This window comes from Folsomia candida, unplaced genomic scaffold (assembly GCF_002217175.1).
Source record: "Folsomia candida strain VU population unplaced genomic scaffold, ASM221717v1 Fcan01_Sc003, whole genome shotgun sequence".
Classification (NCBI taxonomy): Eukaryota; Metazoa; Arthropoda; class Collembola; order Entomobryomorpha; family Isotomidae; genus Folsomia; species Folsomia candida.
This window is the reverse complement of record NW_019091195.1, coordinates 11,715,639-11,736,840: the sequence shown is the minus strand read 5'-3', so window position 1 is coordinate 11,736,840 and position 21,202 is coordinate 11,715,639. Positions and strand designations below refer to the sequence as shown.

General features: G+C 37.4%; 7 protein-coding genes across 12 annotated transcripts; 4 read left to right on the top strand and 3 right to left on the bottom strand.

The window, feature by feature from the left end:
- The first annotated feature begins 570 nt into the window (after positions 1-570).
- LOC110845939 (protein catecholamines up) lies at positions 571-3,089 on the top strand. Of its 2 annotated transcripts, none has more exons than XM_022092499.2 (7): positions 571-946; positions 1,030-1,382; positions 1,461-2,064; positions 2,144-2,302; positions 2,372-2,430; positions 2,516-2,591; positions 2,675-3,089. In XM_022092499.2, exons 2-7 carry the CDS (start codon positions 1,038-1,040, stop codon positions 2,848-2,850), a joined length of 1,419 nt encoding a protein of 472 aa, XP_021948191.1. In that variant the 5' UTR covers positions 571-946; positions 1,030-1,037; the 3' UTR covers positions 2,851-3,089. The 2 variants fall into 2 exon arrangements, with proteins under 2 accessions (XP_021948191.1, XP_021948192.1); XM_022092500.2 differs by having other exon boundaries at positions 571-950.
- On the bottom strand, positions 2,816-4,923 carry LOC118434760. 2 transcript variants are annotated; one of them, XM_035848934.1, is made up of 5 exons: positions 4,577-4,923; positions 3,757-4,502; positions 3,515-3,683; positions 3,259-3,446; positions 2,816-3,179 (listed from the first exon to the last, which is right to left on the bottom strand). In XM_035848934.1, the coding sequence occupies exons 2-5, from the start codon at positions 4,468-4,470 to the stop codon at positions 3,117-3,119; spliced, it is 1,134 nt and encodes a 377-aa protein (XP_035704827.1). In that variant the 5' UTR covers positions 4,471-4,502; positions 4,577-4,923; the 3' UTR covers positions 2,816-3,116. The 2 variants fall into 2 exon arrangements, with proteins under 2 accessions (XP_035704827.1, XP_035704826.1); XM_035848933.1 differs by having other exon boundaries at positions 2,834-3,179; positions 3,506-3,683; positions 4,577-4,920.
- A 1,132-nt stretch (positions 4,924-6,055) lies between these two features.
- LOC110847999 (aromatic-L-amino-acid decarboxylase) lies at positions 6,056-9,738 on the top strand. The gene is made up of 11 exons (XM_022095085.2): positions 6,056-6,194; positions 6,913-7,211; positions 7,291-7,412; positions 7,487-7,572; positions 7,764-7,913; positions 7,988-8,114; positions 8,180-8,328; positions 8,426-8,537; positions 8,603-8,713; positions 8,801-9,099; positions 9,170-9,738. Exons 2-11 carry the CDS (start codon positions 7,132-7,134, stop codon positions 9,371-9,373), a joined length of 1,440 nt encoding a protein of 479 aa, XP_021950777.1. The 5' UTR covers positions 6,056-6,194; positions 6,913-7,131; the 3' UTR covers positions 9,374-9,738.
- An 8-nt stretch (positions 9,739-9,746) lies between these two features.
- On the bottom strand, positions 9,747-12,227 carry LOC110848000 (WD repeat-containing protein 5). The gene is made up of 8 exons (XM_022095086.2): positions 12,030-12,227; positions 11,687-11,863; positions 11,340-11,600; positions 11,142-11,231; positions 10,926-11,065; positions 10,615-10,846; positions 10,448-10,535; positions 9,747-10,352 (listed from the first exon to the last, which is right to left on the bottom strand). The coding sequence occupies exons 2-8, from the start codon at positions 11,858-11,860 to the stop codon at positions 10,252-10,254; spliced, it is 1,086 nt and encodes a 361-aa protein (XP_021950778.1). The 5' UTR covers positions 11,861-11,863; positions 12,030-12,227; the 3' UTR covers positions 9,747-10,251.
- A 64-nt stretch (positions 12,228-12,291) lies between these two features.
- Positions 12,292-15,024, top strand: LOC110845438 (Golgi pH regulator). 4 transcript variants are annotated; one of them, XM_022091843.2, is made up of 13 exons: positions 12,292-12,589; positions 12,699-12,780; positions 12,858-13,021; positions 13,087-13,193; positions 13,276-13,344; positions 13,415-13,571; positions 13,634-13,785; positions 13,869-14,056; positions 14,125-14,179; positions 14,243-14,373; positions 14,481-14,546; positions 14,628-14,693; positions 14,783-15,024. In XM_022091843.2, exons 2-13 carry the CDS (start codon positions 12,739-12,741, stop codon positions 14,918-14,920), a joined length of 1,335 nt encoding a protein of 444 aa, XP_021947535.1. In that variant the 5' UTR covers positions 12,292-12,589; positions 12,699-12,738; the 3' UTR covers positions 14,921-15,024. The 4 variants fall into 4 exon arrangements, with proteins under 4 accessions (XP_021947535.1, XP_035705790.1, XP_035705789.1 ...); XM_035849897.1 differs by having other exon boundaries at positions 12,292-12,615; XM_035849896.1 differs by having other exon boundaries at positions 12,292-12,626; positions 12,702-12,780.
- A 4-nt stretch (positions 15,025-15,028) lies between these two features.
- On the bottom strand, positions 15,029-20,966 carry LOC110845436 (importin subunit alpha-7). The gene is made up of 13 exons (XM_022091839.2): positions 20,799-20,966; positions 20,339-20,571; positions 20,040-20,249; positions 19,545-19,765; positions 19,259-19,419; positions 19,086-19,188; positions 18,802-19,006; positions 18,569-18,714; positions 18,427-18,463; positions 16,030-16,150; positions 15,875-15,957; positions 15,693-15,795; positions 15,029-15,614 (listed from the first exon to the last, which is right to left on the bottom strand). The coding sequence occupies exons 2-12, from the start codon at positions 20,510-20,512 to the stop codon at positions 15,694-15,696; spliced, it is 1,563 nt and encodes a 520-aa protein (XP_021947531.1). The 5' UTR covers positions 20,513-20,571; positions 20,799-20,966; the 3' UTR covers positions 15,029-15,614; position 15,693.
- On the top strand, positions 16,233-18,422 carry LOC110845437. The gene is made up of 4 exons (XM_022091840.2): positions 16,233-16,574; positions 16,645-17,033; positions 17,100-17,378; positions 17,447-18,422. Exons 1-4 carry the CDS (start codon positions 16,316-16,318, stop codon positions 17,864-17,866), a joined length of 1,347 nt encoding a protein of 448 aa, XP_021947532.1. The 5' UTR covers positions 16,233-16,315; the 3' UTR covers positions 17,867-18,422.
- Positions 20,967-21,202: the final 236 nt, after the last annotated feature.

Genomic DNA, 21,202 nt, shown 5'->3' with positions numbered 1-21,202 from the left:
TATCTTATTTGTTCAGGTCAGTGGGTATGGAAGTGGTAGGACTTGGATAGATAAATTTAAAATATATTTAATCGATGTTGACATAAATTGTTCTTCACTTTAAAGTGAATCACTTTGCACTAGATTTTATACCAGGCAGGCTGAGCTTCATGAAAAAATACTTTGTTTTTCCCTTCAATCTCAATGTAGAAAATCGCAAAGATATATAAGACGATGATAAGTCTAAGACGACTTATCATCATGTTGCATTTATAATGTATTTGGTAAATGGTCATTCCACATTTTATGAGTCTAACAATTAATTTAAGCTCAGTTTGTTATCTAGCATATTTTACATCCTTGATGGAAATGATTGATAATAGTTGCTGCTGGATCATGGATTATTTATACCTGTCGCATATCATAATTAATACACCCATAGTTATCAGTATTGGACCCACATATAGATTTCTATTAGAATAGTTTGTCTTGTCTACAGCAGTAGGAGTAAGTAAAACCATAGGGTTTTCATATAGGCAACGAGGCGAGTTGAGACGCCGGCTTGTCATTAGTGTCCAGTCCTTGGCTGCCACGAAAATGTGTAAAGTCTTGATTCCACATCACAACTTTCGCATTTTGAACAGGTTTTACTGACACGGGAGTAATCACCACACAGTACAATTAAATTAAATCAAAGTTAAATCATTAAATCAGATTGTGAGTCCACCGCTTTGTGACAATTTATTATCTTTCTTTGGTCACCACATACAGTATACAGTCGTACAGTACATTCCAGTACGCTCTCACTTCAAATTGAATCAGTTCGTGGTAGCGTCACTGTGTACAGTTTTGTATCTGTCTGACAATGTGGAGGTGAGACCTGAAGATAACCCACCTTTCCTTATCTGAGTGTGTCCAATTGCCTGGACTCCGTTGTCATACAGAATCAATCCGTCAAGAGATTGAAGTAGGTAACAAATAAATATTTAAGTCTGCTTTATTTAATTAAAGCGAATTGTTAAGTTTTTATGTTTTACTTGCGTAATATAGAATTCAACATGGAACGTACCGAGCCTAGAGTTCTTCGAAGCCGGACAATTGAAGTGAACCCCAACAAGGATAAACCTCAGCCAGCGTCTGCACCAAAATCTTCCAAGAAAGTCGAGGATGGAAAATCATTCAATATTTTGCTTCATCAGGATCGAGGGATTGGGAAAACCTTTCAACAAATAGCATATATCGTTGTCGTCGTCCTTCTCTTCTTTTGGATCTTCCAAACCAATTTTGGATTTGCAAGTTCACATTCACATTCCCACGATCACGGACATGACGCTCATGGACATTCACATGATCATGAAGAGGCCCCTTCGTTCAAATATTCCAGGCAGGCTAATGAACAAGTGGTAAGATGGTTGTTATACTGTATATTTATTTTGAATGTTTTTTTTAAAATCTGGTTACAATTGTGATTGTCATTTCAGCTAAAAGAAAAAGAACAGCATCACTCTCATGACCATGAGGAACATCACCACCATCATCATCATGATCACGAACATAAAGGTGAAACTCTAAAGACTCCTCCCGTTGATACACCACGCAACCCAAACTTGTGGATGGAAGCTATTCTTTCAACACTATTGATAAGTGCAGCCCCATTTGCAATCCTATTCTGGATTCCGCTGGATAATTCTAAAGAAAAAGAGGGCCTTCTCAAAATTTTATTGAGCTTTGCATCGGGTGGCTTGTTGGGTGATGCATTTCTACATTTGATTCCTCATGCAATACTGGCCCAAGGGGGTGATGATGATGGTCATGGTCACTCGCACAGTCATAGTCATAGTCACTCTCATGGGAAGGCTGAAGGAGCTCAGGGCGACTACCATGCACATGACCTTAGTGTTGGGATGTGGGTATTGATAGGAATTATAACTTTCCTTGTTGTGGAGAAAGTCATACGGATCATGAAAGGGGGTCATGGACACAGCCATTCTGTCTCGACCCCTAAAAAATCCGAACCTGAAGATAAACAGAAATCTGAAAGTGCAAAGGGAAAGAAGAAAGACGAAGGGAAAGTCCAAACAAAAAGTGGGGTGATATTTATATAAAAAGTATGCTGTTCTAAAAGGTATTAAAAAATGGTATAAATATATTTTTTGCCATTTAGTTGTAAAACAACCAACGGAGGATATTAAGGTTGCTGGATATCTCAACTTGGCAGCAGACTTTACTCATAACTTTACGGATGGGCTAGCTATTGGCGCATCATATCTCGCAGGACGATCTGTTGGAATGGTCACAACTTTTACTATTTTGCTTCACGAAGGTAATGGAGCCCGCCACGTGTTACGATTCGGTTTATTGTAAAAGTTTTCGGTCGATTTTTTATTTTAAGTGCCCCATGAAATCGGCGACTTTGCCATCCTCATCCAATCTGGATGTAGCAAGAAAAAGGTAACTAATGGACCTTGGATACGTTTTTACTGCTAACATTAATATACACTATACTATATGCTCTGAGCTATTTATGATTGTGCAGGCCATTTTTCTGCAACTTACCACTGCTATCGGAGCACTTTCTGGAACTGTAATGTCACTCATGGCAGAAGGCGGAGGTTAGTTTAAATTTTGACAATTTCTCCGATATTCCGTTGCTTTTCCGAAGGAATTTGCATAAATGTTTTCCTATTAAAACCAGGTGACGCTGCTGTTGCATGGATTCTGCCATTTACTGCAGGAGGATTTATTTATATCGCTACTGTCTCTGTTATTCCTGAACTGCTTCAAGAAACAACATTAAAGCAATCAATTAAAGAAATTATTGCACTCCTTGCAGGGGTATACATGATGGTACTAATCGCGCAATATGAATAAGTAGGAAAAATTATTTTGCCTATTGTCTATGTACATATATAAAGTTAAATCCTATGTATGACGTACGTACACTGTTCGCTCATGCATTTTTATTTTATTCTGGAAAATGACTGACGTACAGCATGCCATGAAATTCATGCTCTTCTGCTTTAACAAAAAGTGATGATGTTCAATTCTATTGATAATTAAAATGTTTTGCTAATAAATTAAATTGCAGTAGTTTTTGAACTACGAAATAAGAATTGTCGCCTTTGGGTTGTTTGGAACTAGAAAGGAGTGTCTAAACAACGAAGTATTTCAAGCATCGTGAGATCGTCATTAGAATTCACCTGTCATTGATAGAAAGCACCACATACTTTAGTCATAAACCGGACGCATATATATTATCGTCTTGTCATTTAGTCTTACCAACGACAGCTGTTCGGAATCTAGGACATCAAAATGCAATGTGTCATTGCTCCTGTGATTAAAAGTATTTTGAGAAAATTGTAAATTGGGTTCATCATGAAATGGTAGCTCGGTGATAGGATTATGATGCTCCTCAGCAGCAGTATTGTCTAGCTTTATAGTTGGGCTTTCAAGCTTCTTCACTCGATCTAGAAATAATTGATGAATTAGCTACATTATCAAAAATATTGGAATAAAATTTCCATACCAGGTTTACCACGAGACGTTTTCCCTATACAATAACCTAGAAGTTGAAGAATCTCGGAAGTATTCTCAGGTGGTGCTTGCATTTCGAGAAGCATTTTGTAATGCTCGTTCTTGTTTATCAATTCACGATTCAATACGTTTACAATTTCGTGTAAAGCTTTTCTTGTCTGATTGTTTTTCTGTAATTAATGAATGAAAACATTGTTATAAACATTTCAAACTTTATATACACGAGAAATGATGATCACTTGCCTCTTCCATAGCAGAATATGATTTATCCATAATTGAACTTTGTTGGTCTTCAATAGTTGCCTCATCATTATTATGATTTGAAACTTGAACTGATTGCCCGACAATTTTAACAATATCCTCCTCGTTATCATTCTTAGTTTTTTTTTCTTGGTGATCTTCTCCAACCACCCATCGTGTGATGGAGGTTTGATCAGAATTGCTTTTCATAGGGGTCACAACAACAGTATCCTTCCTTTTTCGACCTCTATTAGTTGAAGGTAGCATAGCTGTCGCAGCAGCATTATTGGCATTGATCGCCTCGACATTGTCATCACATTGCTTTTGTTTTTTATTTTTGTTCTGGACCTTTCCATTTTTTGAAGTATGGGATTTTTTTAGGGAGAATCCAAACGATGGTAGCGATTTCATTCGGAGAGGCATGTGCTGAGGTTCGGCCGACTTGTTAATGTAAGGTGGTGGATGAGGTAGTGGACTGGGGAGGGCAGTCCAACGATCTTGAATTGTCTTTTTTTCGACGGGCGACGTCGGCAACTCCAACACGCGTAAATCATTGTTTGTCAACTGTTGGTAAAGTGAATAATTTCGGCGAATGTAAAGTGATGTTGTTGATTTATCCTGGGTCTGGACCCCGTTTCCACCTCCCACCGAATCTGAAGAACTATCATGTCTTTCTCCCGATCCTATTGAAGCCAAACGTGCCTCCAATCTTATCATTAGCGCAAGCACCTGAGCTGCCCAACCAACAACTAGGAAACAAGGGAAAATTAATTACTTGTATTTATTCTGACGTCGACAATGACTCAATTTGTGAAAAGTTTACCTGTGTGAATTGTGAGGATATATCCGACTTGTAGTCCACCAGGACCGCGTGGAGCCCGTGGTATTATTAGTATGATGATGATAGCTGGAAGCAAGCGGAGTAGGAATTTTGATTGAAGCAAAGAATAGCGGTCCCTCGGTCAGGCCTGTCTCAGCACCACTGCTTTCTCGGTTGATGAGATTTGATATTTGACTTGACTCCGTCGTCTCAATAAACAATGGAGACGAGAAATAGTTTTGAGAAATCATCATGAGACGTTCTGGAGTCTCAAATTGGAAAGTCTCATCTATGCATATAATATTTTTGCTGATTTATTCACGTTTTATCATCTTTCTGAACTTTCTTAAACTGTCTGTAGAGTGTAGACCAATAAAGCCAATCACCTTATCTGACTCATTCAGCTGTATTTCCCATGCACCTATCTGACCTGATGTTCATGATCTACATTTGATGCCATATAGTAGCTACGTACATACATACATGTTTAATATAACGAATGGATTGCTTGCACCTTGCTTGCATTGTCTCATTATTTCATCGTTTAAGAACACAGACCTTTAAGAATTATTAAAGAAAATATAAACCATAGGTCTGTGGCGCTGTTCGTAAACTTCGTAACGCTGGCCAGTATGGGCAGGATAGGGAAAAATTCCTATCTTCCTATGGTTAGCCAGCGTTACGAAGTTTACGAACAGCGCCTGTGGAGACATTACTTACTATTTAATACATTAGCAAATAATGTAAGACATTACATGCACAACTTTAGTGGTTTTGATGATGTTGGTTATTTTATTTACGAGTCGCAACTTTCGTAATAAATAAATAACTTTGCAAATTGCAACCAACACCACCACCAATACTGAACCACGCACGCTATTATTTGTGACCTAGACATTCACGAGGATCGCAGCAAGCACGGATGCAGTACTTCGAGAGGGCGTCCTGCAAAAAATCCTCAGTCAAACGCTTCTCGTGAATAAAAACACAAATGCAAGGCAAGAACCTCTCTACAGCTCTCACTTTATGGCAACTTGTATATTGCGGCTCAAGCAATTTACCATAACTTGTTTATGATGATGAACAAAGACCAAGAGATCATTATGATTGCTGCTCTAGAGAGGTGCACAGAGACTGCAAAACAAGTCTCTCCCTGATAGCTCCGCTATTTGGCTGCTTAATGCTAACGATGATCAATTAATTAGTTTCACGTAGACATACATGTGTACAAGTTGAACTACAAGGCAGCGTGTTATCATTGGAGCCGACTAATGATGCATTGTTAAGTGCATATATATCGAGAACAATGTGTCTAAGATTTGAAGTATCAATGTCATTTACAGGTTGGAGACAAAAAGAAAATTTGAACAACAAGTGCTGCATTAAAAGTAGATATTAAGCAGTACGGTTAAGCACAAATCTTATTAATATTGTTTGGAGTTGCTGTCCTTGTCCGGCATGTATTTTGTATGTATGATGAATTAGAACAAAGTCATCATGTTGATTCTGCAAGAGGAGATGCCATCACTTGTCAGTAGATTTCAGTCGACGGAAGATCAGAAATTGAAGAGTGTCAAGTGATACGTTTTCCCATTATTGAATTTGTCACAATTTTCCTACGGTAAGTTATACAAGAAATGTAGGGTTTTATATATGTTACTAAAGAATTGCATAAATTGGCATTGCATACTTATGTATTTTTCGAACATTGATTTATTCATAATACTTAATTTGACAATGTGCAAACCCCAGAGTAACCATTACCCCTGCAACTTTCATTGCGAATGCATTAGGCCATCAGAGTGATACTTGTCCTTCTGACACAATTTCCATTTCCCTATACATGTATTTTTAGGAGAAAGCAACACAATACGTACTAGACTCTTAGATAAGAGTGCTCATGATTTTTAGGGTTCGACCATCTTTATGTCTGTCAAAAAGGCTTTCGATCTCTCATGGAGTAAAGGAGAGAACTGGGTATGCTAGTACCCTCCTGCATTAAAGGGAATGCCATAGCCTCTGCTAAAGAAAGGAAAAGAGTCTATAAAAGTAGACCACTTGATCTCGATTGTGCTTTTTGGGACGATATATCCAAGTGCGAGGACTGGATACTGTTTCAGTCTCTTCGGAACAGTAATTGATTCAGTGAGGAGAGAGTGAAAGCGAGTGGTGAAAGGAGTAACTTTTATTATCATGCAGACGGCACCCACCACCCACACTCCACTCGAAAGTAGTAACATCCTCCCTGCCTGCCTGCCTGTTGAACTTTCCTCTCGTACTGCAGAACTCCAAGATTTTGAGCCAAGCGAACCAATAATAACGATCTCTGATTTCCACAGGTCTCGCTGCCCAACTTTCTCCACTTTTCCCATCCATCCTCCTAACTGGCCACATTTCCACACTTCGTCACACAGTCTCACAAACGAGAAACTTTTGCTGACGGAGGTCACACCTTTCTTCACTGCGTTTCAGCACTTTCATCTCTTCGTACCCCTTGCAGCACCACCACCCACTCGGACCCTGTGGTCAGCGATAACCTCGCGTGCATATTTGGAAACATGGAGGCTGACGAGTTTCGGGATTTTGGAGAAGCCATGTTAAAATACATCACGGACTACTTGGAAAACATTAGGGACAGGTAGAATTGTTGCATATTTACCTTACTTCTTTTGATGCGAGGGCATTAAAAACTAAACGGACGGGATCCTACTTGTTAGGCGAGTGCTCCCTACAGTGAAACCTGGCTATCTTCGTGACCTGATTCCTGAAGAAGCTCCAGAGGACGGGGAGAAATGGCAGGATATCATGAAGGACATTGAGAGGGTTATAATGCCCGGAGGTAAAATGACCTTATACTTATCCTGACCAGGTATATTTATTAGTTTTGACTTTTAATTATCATACATGCTGCAGTCACCCACTGGCATTCTCCACATTTTCATGCATATTATCCCACGGCAAACTCGTACCCTGCGATAGTTGCGGATATGCTTTCTGGGGTAGGTAAAACAAATTATATATACTAAAATTATATGTACTAATTCTATTACTACTAAAGATTTTTAAAATAATTCAAATATTTTTTTTTATTTCAGGTATTTATGTCCTAAATAGTATAATTGCGTATCCATACGTTCTTCATCTTGTCTTCATCATTTCATTGCTTGCTTCTTTTGATTTTTGTTAATAGGCAATTGCATGCATTGGATTTACTTGGATCGCAAGTCCAGCCTGCACGGAGCTGGAGGTTGTGATGATGGATTGGCTGGGAAAACTTTTGGACCTTCCTGCAAAGTTCTTGGCATCAGGGTCTGATGGCAAAGGTGGTGGTGTTATCCAGGTTAGCCACATTTCATCAATTGCCACTCTATTAATTTCAAAAGTTAGACGCTAATAAGTTACACTGTTGAACAGGGGACGGCTTCAGAAGGAACGTTGGTGGCTTTACTGTCTGCCCGTGCTCGAACAGTGAAAGCCTATGCAAAAACTTCGGGATATGATGAAAGCACATTTTTAGGAAGACTTGTTGCATACACTTCGGGTTTGTTTGATTTTTTTTCATTATTATGCTCATTATGCTCAGGACGGGCTTTGTTTAATTTTTAGATCAATCCCATTCTTCCGTTGAAAGAGCATCTCTTCTTGGAGGAATCAAGATGAGAATTGTGAAAACTGATGGCAGCCTATCAATGCGAGGGGATGTACTGAAAGCTACCATCTTGGAGGACAAAGCTAAAGGGCTAATTCCATTTTTTGTGAGTTCGTCATTAATTCCTTACATATATTTATTATGATGGGTCGTCAAGAACATACGGCATTTGCAATCATTGTGAATTAAAATTGGAATGTTAGGTGGTTGCAACTTTGGGGACTACAAACTCTTGTGCATTCGATAATCTTGACGAAATTGGAGACGTCTGCGTGGAACAAAAAATTTGGTTGCATGTTGATGCGGCCTATGCGGGTATATAGATAATAGGACACAATTTACACTGCATGTTACACTCTTATGTATATTTCGTGTCATAGGATCTGCATTTATTTGCGAAGAATATCGCTATCTTATGACGGGTGTTGGCAAAGCTGACTCTTTCAATTTCAACCCGCACAAATGGCTTTTGGTCAATTTTGATTGTTCTGGTAAGATATAAAGAGATCGAATAAATACTAAGCATGCATACACTTCCGTCGAAAGATATGAACCGGCATATAAAATTATTTTTCCAGCAATGTGGGTAGCAAATGCTAATGAACTGGTGGATGCGTTTAATGTGGATCCGCTGTACTTGAAGCATGACATGCAAGGGAAAGCACCCGATTATCGGCATTGGCAAATCCCTCTGGGAAGACGATTTCGTTCACTGAAGTTGTGGTTTGTGATGAGATCGTATGGATCAAAAAAACTGCAGGAGCACGTTCGTGGACAGATAGCATTGTCACACGAGTTTAAGAAACTCGTAATGCAAGACGCCCGATTTGAAATATCAGCTCCAGTTGTGCTGGGCTTGGTTTGTTTCCGCATGAACGTAAGATTTAAAATTTAGTTAAAATCATCAATCTGCATATTATTCTGGATTTGCAATTGGATTGTTACAGAACAAGTCAGAAGAGGACAATGAAAAGCTTTTGAAGAGCATCAACGAGCGAGGGAAAATTCACATTGTTCCCTCAAAGTTGCATGGATTGTACATTCTCCGTTTTGCAGTGTGCTCTCGTTTCACGACCAGCAAGGACGTCGAATTTGCATGGAAAGAAATACAGGATGCTACAACTGATCTGTTTGAAACCAAATCGACCTAGAAAGCAGAATGACGAGGCAAAAAATTCATTGGACAATTAGAAATACGACTAATACGAGACGATAATGAAAGTAGACTTTGGGGCAAAGTGCCACGTAGTAAGTAGTGTAAAATATATATAATGCGGAAATTACTATCAGGGAACAAAGGGACCAATTTTGCTTCTCTATTGGAAAGACACAAATTAATCCAAGGGACCAATAAATCCAAGAGTAGTTTTCAGTAACGGAGGGACCAATTTAGTAAAGTAGTATTCAACACGTTACACATGTATGTAGTTAGTAGTAGTAAAGTGAGATTGATTAATAGCTGTAAAATACATAAAACTCTACACAAATAATAAAATGATCAAATAATTACTTTTAATTGCTTCATTAAATAGCAGTAGGATAAATAAATATCATAATTTTATTAAAAATATAATTAGTATAGTAGAAAACATCCATCACCACAACACATACTCACTATTTAGTGTATTTTTTGCAATAATTTTTCTACATTTCAAGTACACAAATAATGTAGGCAAATAGGTACTTGTTCAACATGGGAAATACAAGATATCGCAGCCAAAATTGGCCACAGCTTATCGCTTATAGCATATAACATACTGCACAGTTATCTCCATTCAATAAAATTCATCAACTCGTCAACTTTTGCTTCAAATAAATTTTAGAGTCCCTGACCTCTAATAATAAAATTTTTAAATATATAGGTTCACAAACTGATAAGTAGATATGTTCCAGTCATGTTATGTTATAATCCATTACAGTTATTCAAATATTAGCATCGACGTAATTAGCTACAGTTGACAGTCTGGAATACGTACTACATATGTCTGCAGTGTAAAACTTTATATATCGATACAAACAAGATAATTCTTCACGTGTCGCTTCTCCATAGTTTAATTGTCTTGTCGTTTTCGAGGGCAGCAGATGCAATGATATTCTCTGTTGGATGACAAGCAGTGCATAGAACAACATCTGAAAAAATTGTCAATTAAATTGTATTATGTAATCAATCAACAGTAATCAAATCTGTTATTGTCAAGAGAAATCATTTATTAACGATTTGTTACCTGTGTGACCACCAAGCTTTTGGACGATTTCCTTTGTTTGTAAGTTCCAGATATATACCAGACAGTCCTCAGATCCGGATACAATCCACTAAACAAATTAAATATATATACATAATTAAAATTATATGCCATCACTCGCATCGTAATAATAAAGTCTTTTTAAATACCTTTCCCCCCGTCACTGAAAAATTGGCAAAAATGCAATACTTTTCATTCTTGTGTCCGGTGTAGGTCTTTAAACACTTTCCCTTCGAATAGTCCCACAATTTGAGCGTGTTGTCCAGAGTAGCTGCTAAAATATATTTTCCATTTGGGGAAAATTTGACAAACGAGACGGGAGGATTATCGTCGTCTATTAATGTTTTCAAACACTGTCCAGATGCAGTATCCCATATCCGGCTAAATAGACATTAAAAAAACTATTTTAGTTATGTTCACCCAATATTTATTTTTATCTACATAAATGTATTTCACAAACCATAAACCGTCATAACTGGAAGACACAATTAAAGATCCGTCCCTGTTGAAATGAACAGCAGAAACTGGATCGGAATGAGCCGGTAGGGTTTTTAGACATTTGCCCGTTCTAACGTCCCAAATTCGTACACTTTCGTCAAACTGGAATTATTTAAAATATTGTTTCCAAAGTCTCTGTTCAGCATTTTACTCATATTAATTACAAAGCGACTCTTACCGATCCGGACACAATCAAGTTTGATTGAGGATTGAAGTTGCAGCAAAACACATAGTTACTGTGACCCTTTAATGTTTTGAGACATTTTCCCTATTGCACAGAAAATGACGTGATGTAATATTAATATATACATAAATCAAATTAAATTAAAATATTAAAACAAATCAAGACTTTATTAACTTTAATAGCTTTACTCACCGAACTTAACTCCCATATCTTGAGCGTTTTATCGTCCGAAGCTGACACTAAAAGTCTCGAATCGCTAGACCAGGCTACATCCGAAAGACCCAACTTGTGACCGGATATGGTTTTCTCAAATTTACCATCATACGCCCCCCAAATTTTTATCAGCTTGTCTGCCGAGCTAGATGCTAGCCACTCCCCATTAGGACTGAATTTCACTGAAGAAACTGCCTTTGTGTGACCCGCAAGAGTATATTTTAACGAGTAATTTGGTTTCTAGAAATACAGACACATACAATGTCGTCATACTGGATAGGTTTGCACCACATTTTATTCTTATGAATAATGACGAAATTGCTTACCACTGTGGCGGAGGACGACGCTCCTTGTTTGGAGCTAGAAGAGCTTTGATTTGAGGAGCCTGTCCCCCCGGAACCGAGCTGAGTGGGTGTTGGAGGGGGTGGAAGGAGACCGGTGGGTTGTTGTTGAGCAAGAGAATGTCCACCAAGCATGTTTAAGCTGTCTTCAGATGACATTACCTAATAAAAAAAAAACAACACAAACAAACATTATAGTATCTGTATTGTGTTTTGCTAGATTTATTGTATAATTACATTTTATGTACATTGCATTAAACATAGTAAACATTTTTGTCAGTCAATCTGATATCTTAGTAAGATATCAGATAAGGTAAGATAATCTTACCTTCCCTAAACAACACAGTGTCAAAAATAACCTCTTGTGACAAGAGTCTTGTCTCCTATCCAAGATTTTTTGATGTATTATTATCTTTGTTCTTGTTATTACTCAATGAATGTTATATTTCAAACGAATTGCCCTTGGCTGGATTGTCTTATCCCAAAAAATCTGGACATCAAGTTTTGGAAATAATAACAGCGCGACGAAATAATATTTATTTTGGAATAGTTTTTGAGAGAGACGCGAAGAGGCATCAACAAACAGTTTTGCTTGCTGGGTGCTGATGTCAAGTGCCGGATTTAGTCCCACCACTCGCCCGCACTCTTCCCAAATTCAACTTTTCTCTCTCACCCGTGAACTTGACACAAAACAAACACAACTTTGTTTTTATTTTTTTCTAATGAAGAGACTGTTAGTAATTTGCCAAGAATTTACATATTTATTGACTATAAAGTCCAAACTTCGAGTTCCCTGCCAGCAACCTCATCCATCAGTTATCAGCGCTTACTAATTGCTAGAATAATCATGTAAAATGAGTTGTTCCACCCAGCTATGCCAGCTGACCGGTAATTCAAATTCGATGATAACTGAAGTGAGCTAAAGGTAGCTCTTGTTCAAATTATGGTTGGTTAACTATTGGTGGTATTAATAGTTGACAATATGAATGTTTTGTAGAAGAACTGGAAAAAAATCAAAATAAAATTTCAATTACAACATGGGGTTCTTTGAAGACACAGCAATCATCTTGGGGTCCCAAGTAATAATAAATCAAATTAAAGATGAAATCATAAGTATATATGTAAGGAAATGTACGGTATGTAATAACTTGCGCAGGTCATATTCTTCGTTGGAGGTTGGATTTTCTTTGTCAAACAATTATTTAAAGACTATGAAGTACACAATATGCTGATTCAATTAATTTTCTCAACAACGTTTTCTCTTTCCTGTACACTGTTCGAATTGATTATTTTTGAAATTATGGGAGTATTGGATTCAGAGTGAGACTATTAATTAACTAAATTGCTTTATCATGGTGTGGAGTAATTATAAATTGCATGTACAGCTCCAGATATGTGCACTGGAATATTACGCTGTATTTTATATTGACCATGACCATCGCTCTGATTCCATTTTATATTGGGTACTATGTGATAAGCAACCTAAGGATTGGTGAGCTTGATATAAATATAGAATTGTCTGCCTATTCGAATGCTGATCTGATTTTTTTTATTCAAAACGCACTTTGGTCTAGGTGGGAATGGGGTTCACCGTGGTCTGTCAGTCTTAGTCTGGTTCGTATACATTTACATATTTTGGAAAGGTATAACACTTTATTTGTATGTGCTTCAAACTTTTTTCATTCCAAATGTTTCACTTGTTTCTGATTAAAGTGGGAGACCCCTTTCCAATTCACAGTCCAAAACGGGAAACTTTTTCCATGGAACAAGCTGTTAGTCGTGTTGGTGTTATAGGAATTACAGTAATGGGACTGCTATCCGGCTTTGGTGCTGTCAACTATCCATATACTTCTATGGCCTTGTTTATTAGGTAACAGATTGCGTATTTCGATATAATACAGGTTTGTGTATTTTAATTCAGTTGTATTATAGACCTGTTAGATCGAGTGACATTCAAAGTGTTGAAAAGAAACTTACTCAGACCTTAGACATGACGCTTGTTAAGAAGAGAAGACTGGCTTTAAGTAGCAGAGATTCTGGGAATTCAAAAGGGGGTTTTTGGAGCATACTTACACGATCTAATAGTTAGTTCCTTTATCAACCATTGCTGTCGTCTTTGGGTTTATATGTTTGCAAATTACAACAAGTCTAATTTATTCCTATACAGAAGCAGATTTTAATAATCTCCGTGAAGAAATATCGTCACTAGAAGAGTTAAGCCGTCACTTATTTTTAGAAATTGTAGAGTTGAGGAATATGCAAGAAAGAGTCGAATGGTCAAAAACATGGAAAGGAATTTATTTTAACTTTCTGGGATATTTCTTTTCTTTGTACTGCATATGGAAAATTTTTATTGTGAGCCTCTCATGTATTATTTTCATGATAGTATTTCAAAAATTTAACTTGTACTCGTTTCTATATAGTGCACCGTAAATATTGTACTTAACCGTGTCGGTAAAGTTGATCCAGTTACTCGGGGTGAGTGTTGAATCTATTATCACATAGTTAGAACAACAGTCAAAAATATTCAAATCTCTCTAGGCCTTGAAATATGTGTTCATTGGATTGGCCTGGATGTGGATGTGCAATTTTGGTCTCAACATGTTTCGTTTATTCTTGTCGGGTGTATCGTTTTAACTTCCATACGAGGGTTACTGTTGACTCTGACCAAGGTATGCACATAAATTAACTATTTGACCACAATGAGATGATGCATGCTTGGAAAACTAAATTTTGGAGAGGTAATACAAATTTAATTGTGTTATTTATCTGGTTCTAGTTTTTCTATGCAATATCAAGTTCGAAATCCTCAAATGTTATTGTACTAGTGTTAGTTCAAATCATGGTATGTAAATTTCATTAATTTCTAAGCGTATATCTTCAGTATCACATTATGTATGCATTTTATTATCATCCATTATTTAAGGGGATGTACTTCGTTTCGTCCGTTTTACTGATGAGAATGAATATGCCACCAGAGTACAGAGTAATCGTAAGCGAACAATTTCAGAAATGTATTTTACCCAATACTCTCAGTTATAGACAATGTGGTTTAATATGCGGTAATGTGATATTTTTCAGGTAACTCAAGTGCTAGGAGATTTGCAATTTAATTTCTACCATCGATGGTTTGATGTTATCTTTTTAGTGTCAGCATTGAGTTCTATTGTTTTTTTGTTTCTTGCTCACAAGCAAACGCCTACTGCACATCTAACGTGAGGGAAGTTGCCAATAATCCATCTGAGCATAACGAAGATACTTGTGATAAATGTACCACTGCTAACGTGGAAATAAATAAATAAACATAACTACATAGTGCTATATTTTGGGTTTATATGTTTACATATTTATTAGATTACATAAGGGCGAGTTTCCTACGTCAAACTCGATTTTTTATCAGCACATTGTGATGAAGCAATTTTTAATTCATGTCTCCTCTAATTTGTCAATAAAACTCATACTGACGGTCGATATTAATTAATCTTAAGCCATGATTATGAATTGAAGACACAGCTGTGAAACCAACTTATAAAATATTCGGAATTGAACATAACAGACTAGAGTTAATTTTAAAACAATATATTAATAAGAGATTTCAGAGATTATAATAATGTAATGTGCGTCCACACTCTCACTAACTACGTTCATTTTGTGGTTATTAAATTCTTCACGATACCAATTCATCGTGCAAATCCGTAAAACTTAAGTCAAATTCTGAGGTTGCATGCACTTAATATTAATAGCAGTAGGTAATTGTCATTTTTTAGATGAATGACCAATACATCCACATTCTCTGGACCATCTTCACATAATATGGCTGAAAAAACATATTCACACACTAGTAGTTAGGTTTCATTGTTTCAACGTTTTCGCTGTTGGCCCAAGATAGAATAAGGGGAGAGCATTATATATTCTATTACAATAATTTGAATTAATACTAATACGATGGATCAATTATCTTGTCAAGATTATACATTTAACATTCTTTAACCTTAAAAGTTAAAATCAGCCGGTTGTTGGGGGTTGAACTGAAACTGCTGTGGTGCTGCAGGGTCGATCGATGGAGCAACGTTTGTGTCTTCTTCTTCATCACTCTAGAGAAATAGAATTTCATAGAATTAAAAGATAAAAGTTCATCAACTGTCAAAAGTTTTTAAATTTTATTAATATTACAAAGTATTGTTCAATCATGTCAAAAACTTTTTTATAAATGTCCATATTTTCATGTGATTGCAGGAACTCGATTTTATCCAAACCTATTTCAATTTGTAATTGAATTAAAATTATGCTTCGTAATCCATGCATGTTGTTGGGTGTAACTCGCTCACCATAGCACTCTTCAATCATTACCGCATATCGGTTCACAGCTCCGGTGGCACGTGCATCCGACTCGCCCACTTTCAGAATATTTTCTAAACCATTCAAGGCCACTTGAATAATTTTCACATCCTGTTTTTCAGACAGATTAAAATAAATCATTATTACTGTCAAGTTACCCCGCTTTCACTGTTTTCCCACTTCATACAAACTCCACATTTTCATATTTTCTCAATCACATTGTTGGAGTTTCTTATTTTATCTCTCCACATAAAAATATAATAGTCATTTATAATTATGGATAAATTCGTGATTCGGCTAAACGCCACCCCCTCGACCTCAACTACTACTGCCTGTACCAGCAGCACCGTAATTGACTCTCCTCCTCCCTCGCCAGCAGAACAACCCCCCGTGAAGAAAGCAAAACCTTACGCCAAGGTCATCCCACCACAACGGGAAACTTCGGTTGATTGGAGAAGCAGGGTCATTTTGAGTGATGACAATGAAGTTGGATTTCTCAACTCGCAGGAAGAGTTTGAGAATTTGTTTAGCGAGGGTAATGGTTGTTTTCCTCATCCTCTTCTGATTATGCAATTCCTCAAATTAATATATACAAGTAATTGTAGGTCCACCCACCCCCTCCTCATCCGCTATTTTGCCCATACCGAACCGATTCACCAAATCTCCCCTCTTCACAGTACGAGTGACAATTTTTAACCACCTTCAGGAGAAATATCCCTTGATTGAGTTCACCTTAGAGACTGTCGAGTCAACTGCCGAGTACAAGAATCTCATGCAATTGTGGAATAAACATTTCAAAAAATTTGAGAAGAGTGACCCATGGAAAGCGGCGTCTCCACCCGGTGTAACGTTTCTTCACGACAATCAACCAGTGGGAGTGAAGTATGTTGATGGGAGATTGTTTTATAAAGTCAAGAAGGAGGGAGTGAAATTTGTGTGGAATACCTCTGTCGGATCCAAATGCAGGGTGGAAAATTGTTCTGAGAAGACTAATGTATGTCATTATTTTGTCATTATTTTGTTGAAATCATCTCTAATTATAAAATTATAATATTTATAGTTGGATGGACATTGCTACAGCCACAACATAGTAAAAAGGGAGATTTTGATGATTAGGGACGTGGCCAATTTGGACAAGATGAACTTGACCCTCGTTCAGCCGAACTTGAAGAAGGGAAAGTTCACTGATCTCGGATTAAATTTATGTCTACGAGGACCGCATTACGACTGTCGGGCAATCGGCCAATACCTCGCAAAATTTCCTACTGCGTGGTTTGTAATAGAAAAACGTTGGGAATATCTCAACGAGGAAAGCGTGAGGAAGTTTCAAAGTTTAGGGGTATGTGATATTTCTGCAAAAATCCTCAATTCAATTATTACATAAATATAACATTTTGTTCCCCCCAGATTCTAATGTCTATCATGGTGTCATTTCACAACTCTGTCGCTGCAAAACCATCAGAGCAGATCAAGTTCATAAATTGTGAGATCTACACAAAGTCTGCAGACTTGGATGACGTGAACAAAACTTTGGCGTTAAACAACATGGGTTTCGAAATTAGGGATGACAACAACTCCCTTAAGTTTGAAAATTCACCTTTTGTTCCCACAAATTTCAACCGCAAGCTCCCTTACGTGTATGTGGGGGATAATAAACAGGGTGGTTATCGATTCGGGGAAGATCGTTCAGAGACCTGTCGGTCTGTTGTTAAAGGATCCTATAGTCACCAAAGCGCTAAATCCACCACCATGGCGGGGATCGACCCCGAGAACAGACACAATGTGTTTCAAGCCGACCCACCACGTTTACAGCAGAAGAGAGTTTGAAAAAGTCGCTGGAAGTGGAGACGTTAGGCCACAAGGGGGTTCTCGTCGCTAACATGTTGGGAATGAAGACAGTCGGTGGTCAGGATGTTTACAATCTAGCTGAAAAATTTGCCCATTTCGATCATGGCTGGGATGAGGATATTTTTAAAGATTTTATTGTTATGATGACGGGTAAAGGGATTGTTGTAAAGAAAGATAAGCTCAAAACTGTTCCGACAGAGGTGGATTTCATGGTTCCGATATTTAAGACTGTAGGGGCTGGGGAGAAGAAGCGACAGGTTTTAGATACCGATAAGATGAAAAAGGAGGGTGTTCAGAAGAAGGTTTACGAGAAACTTATTATTAATTGGATTTAAGAGCATTCGTTAAACTATGTGATGTTAAACTATTATATTATAAATGAATTTGTTGGTGGATGTCATCTAAGTTATCTAAGTTGATGGATGTTATTTTCACATCCATCCGTGGTTTCAATGGTATTTTTATGGGTTTTATGGGTTTCATTGGGTTTTTATGAAATAAAGTAAACAAAAAATTGCAGATATAAAAAATATAATTACCATTGCTGTCAAAAAGTCACATAAGGGAGTAATGCACCTGAAAATTTGCACATAATTTCAAATTATTTGATTAATAAATAAATAATGTGCTTTATAAACATTTTGTCAGAAGTATATGTAATTCGTGAAACGTCAAACGCACCCTTGGTCGACCAAATATCGGATTTGATCAGGACTTCCTCCAGTGGTTGAATTAACTACTGCCCAAGCTGCCTCCTTCCTTGTCTTGAACTCACCCCCTTTCATTACTTCGATAAGAACTGGGAAAACGTTGGCATCAATCACAGCCTGTGGACGACTCAAATTATTATTATTATTTATAATAACTTTCCTATGCTAAAGTAAAATAGCTCAGTAGCTTATATAAAATCTCACCTGAATTTGCTGCCGATTTCCAGCAGTAATATTTGAAATTGTCCAACACGCTTCTTTCTTAATATCTTCTTTTGTAGATGACAGTAAATGCAAAAGACAAGGGAGTGCTTGGCAATTCAGAATGATTTGTGTTTGCAAATCATCCCCAGTGACAATGTTACCAACAGCTCGCAATGCAGCAGATACCACGTTCTGCTGTGGGTGCCTAATTTTAATTTAAAAAAAATTACACATTATTCGGGACTTGAATATTTCTGTTTTGTTTATAAACACGGTGTGCATACATTAACAGCTCCACCAATCTTCTGCAAACACCAGAATCAATAACAGCTTGTATCTTTTCGTTAGGTCCGTCCGACAAATAAGAAATTGCCCAGCAAGTATCAGCTTCATGTAAAATAAAATAATTCTAGAGGTTACGACGCATTCCGTTTAGTTGTGAATAGATAGTTCTTACCCAAAACATCCGCGTCCGTGTGGAACAATAGCCTCGCCAAAACTGGCAAACATGGACACACTTTGGAGAATTCGACGGGGGGATTTTTTCCTCTACAAAGATTCGATAGAGCCCAAACCGCGTTCCGTGTCATTGTAACTTTATTTGATTTTGACAAAAGTCTGAAAAGGCAAACAAAAATCATCACACACTATTACTAAAGGATTTAAATATTACAGGTGCGTATACTACTGAAGTTTTTTAATTCACAAATCATTCATTCATATAGTTTTGTGTGGGACCTTACTGCAAGAGTGGGGTTAGGACGCCTTGTTGAAGGACGTAATCGCGACACTGAAATGAGTCGCCTGCAATGTTTCCGACCGCCCACACACTTTGTTCTGCCACGTCTTCATATTGAGATCCCAAGAGGTGAATAAAAAGTGGTACAGCCCCAGCCTCAATGACAATGTGCGTTTGCTCAGACGTCCCAGAAGCTATATTCGTCAAGGCCCAGGCAGCTTCGAACTTGTTTTTTTTTACAAACAAACATACTTTGTATACTCAATGCATTCACTTATATAATTAATTTATCTACCATTCATTCCTTCCCTTCCCTATTATCATTATTATTCCTATTTAACCGACTATATATTATTCGTTGTGATGCAAGTTGATCATGACATTTTAGCATACAAATACTAAAACTATTTATGAATTACAAAAAGCGAAAAAAAACAAATGGTGGCACGAGAAGGACAAGGAATAGAATGAACTATAATAATAAAAACGACCAGCGTACTTGTAATTGACAGTTGGATTCGTTCTTCAAAAATTCGACAAATCTTGGGACGATCCCCGTTTGGATAACCGCATTGATAGGTGGACTTGGTTCTCTGGATAAAAGTTTTCGAACCATTTGCGTAGCTTCAAGTTGACCCTCGGGATTTTCGGAAAAGAGTGCTTGAATGATTTCTTGCGAAATTACTGAACCCCCGGCTGAAAGATCCTCCTAATCATAATATGAAAATTTATCAAATATTCGCCAACGTTGTCATCTACTCACAAAGAAAATGTAATATGCTAATTAAATTAACTAACCGGTAGCTCATTAAGGCTTGTTTCGGGCAAGTTAACATTTCTCTTTTTAAACAGTTGTTGTTCTCGTTTCTGTTTTCGAAGCTGGATTCCTTCTTCTTCTCGTCGTCGGCGAAGCTCATGGGAGTCAAGACCCTGGTTCTTATACCGATGTTTATGGGTATTTGACGACGACATCTTTCTTGCTGCTTAAAAGTCAAATGTCGAACAAAATCCGGGTGTGTCTTCTTCAAATCCTTCACACATGCAAAAATATATCCCCTAATTAATTGTATTATCTGCACTATACAACGCTCTTTGGAATAATTCTAGAGCGACCATTCATAATTTAACTTGACATCACATCAGAAGCAGGTAATTTCTAATTAACAATCGCTTATATAATGGAAAATATATATCGACTGCACTGGAGCAAATATAAACTATAAGCCTCATTTTCCATATTTTATGACCATTGTCTTACCTCTCTTTCGATCCCACCTGGCTGGGTAACACTTTGTAATTTATCTACGATAAGTGAACTAGTAATTTGTAATATTGTAAGTAATGAAGAAGAATGTTGTTTTTGATTTTTTGATTCAACCTTCATTCGTTGAGGATTGACTGGAAATGAAAATGGTCCACACGGCATGCACACCACACACCACACGCTCTGCTGGTCCTCTGCTTTACTAATGGGACGACTTTCTCCTTCTCTCCCTGGCTAGTTGGCTACACCACTTTCACTCCCAGTCACTTACCTTGACCGTGATAAGTGAGATGCTTATCCACGACAGTCCTCCTCCTCCATGTACCAAAATCTCCTTGCCAATAGAATACGATATATGAGGACAAAAAAATGTGCGAGAAAAATGAATTTTCAGATAA

Bases quoted from the DNA above. Each gene is read 5' to 3' on its own strand.
- LOC110845939 (XM_022092499.2), top strand. From the start codon at position 1,038: ATGGAACGTACCGAGCCTAGAGTTCTTCGAAGCCGGACAATTGAAGTG. The intron at 2,065-2,143 runs GTGGGGTGATAT...TTTGCCATTTAG, and splicing joins AGGGAAAGTCCAAACAAAAA to TTGTAAAACAACCAACGGAG. The intron at 2,431-2,515 runs GTAACTAATGGA...ATGATTGTGCAG, and splicing joins CTGGATGTAGCAAGAAAAAG to GCCATTTTTCTGCAACTTAC.
- LOC118434760 (XM_035848933.1), bottom strand. From the start codon at position 4,470: ATGATAAGATTGGAGGCACGTTTGGCTTCAATAGGATCGGGAGAAAGA. The intron at 3,684-3,756 runs GCAAGTGATCAT...CATTAATTACAG, and splicing joins CATATTCTGCTATGGAAGAG to AAAAACAATCAGACAAGAAA. The intron at 3,180-3,258 runs GTAAGACTAAAT...TATCAATGACAG, and splicing joins ATTCCGAACAGCTGTCGTTG to GTGAATTCTAATGACGATCT.
- LOC110847999 (XM_022095085.2), top strand. From the start codon at position 7,132: ATGGAGGCTGACGAGTTTCGGGATTTTGGAGAAGCCATGTTAAAATAC. The intron at 7,212-7,290 runs GTAGAATTGTTG...CCTACTTGTTAG, and splicing joins TTGGAAAACATTAGGGACAG to GCGAGTGCTCCCTACAGTGA. The intron at 8,329-8,425 runs GTGAGTTCGTCA...TTGGAATGTTAG, and splicing joins AAGGGCTAATTCCATTTTTT to GTGGTTGCAACTTTGGGGAC.
- LOC110848000 (XM_022095086.2), bottom strand. From the start codon at position 11,860: ATGTCATCTGAAGACAGCTTAAACATGCTTGGTGGACATTCTCTTGCT. The intron at 11,232-11,339 runs GTGAGTAAAGCT...TCTGTGCAATAG, and splicing joins AGATATGGGAGTTAAGTTCG to GGAAAATGTCTCAAAACATT. The intron at 11,066-11,141 runs GTAAGAGTCGCT...AAATAATTCCAG, and splicing joins ACTTGATTGTGTCCGGATCG to TTTGACGAAAGTGTACGAAT.
- LOC110845438 (XM_022091843.2), top strand. From the start codon at position 12,739: ATGGGGTTCTTTGAAGACACAGCAATCATCTTGGGGTCCCAA. The intron at 13,022-13,086 runs GTGAGACTATTA...TTGCATGTACAG, and splicing joins ATGGGAGTATTGGATTCAGA to CTCCAGATATGTGCACTGGA. The intron at 13,345-13,414 runs GTATAACACTTT...TTCTGATTAAAG, and splicing joins CATTTACATATTTTGGAAAG to TGGGAGACCCCTTTCCAATT.
- LOC110845437 (XM_022091840.2), top strand. From the start codon at position 16,316: ATGGATAAATTCGTGATTCGGCTAAACGCCACCCCCTCGACCTCAACT. The intron at 16,575-16,644 runs GTAATGGTTGTT...AAGTAATTGTAG, and splicing joins TGAGAATTTGTTTAGCGAGG to GTCCACCCACCCCCTCCTCA. The intron at 17,379-17,446 runs GTATGTGATATT...TGTTCCCCCCAG, and splicing joins GGAAGTTTCAAAGTTTAGGG to ATTCTAATGTCTATCATGGT.
- LOC110845436 (XM_022091839.2), bottom strand. From the start codon at position 20,512: ATGTCGTCGTCAAATACCCATAAACATCGGTATAAGAACCAGGGTCTT. The intron at 19,766-20,039 runs GTACGCTGGTCG...AAAAAAAACAAG, and splicing joins AATCCAACTGTCAATTACAA to TTCGAAGCTGCCTGGGCCTT. The intron at 15,958-16,029 runs GTGAGCGAGTTA...AAATTGAAATAG, and splicing joins AATGATTGAAGAGTGCTATG to GTTTGGATAAAATCGAGTTC.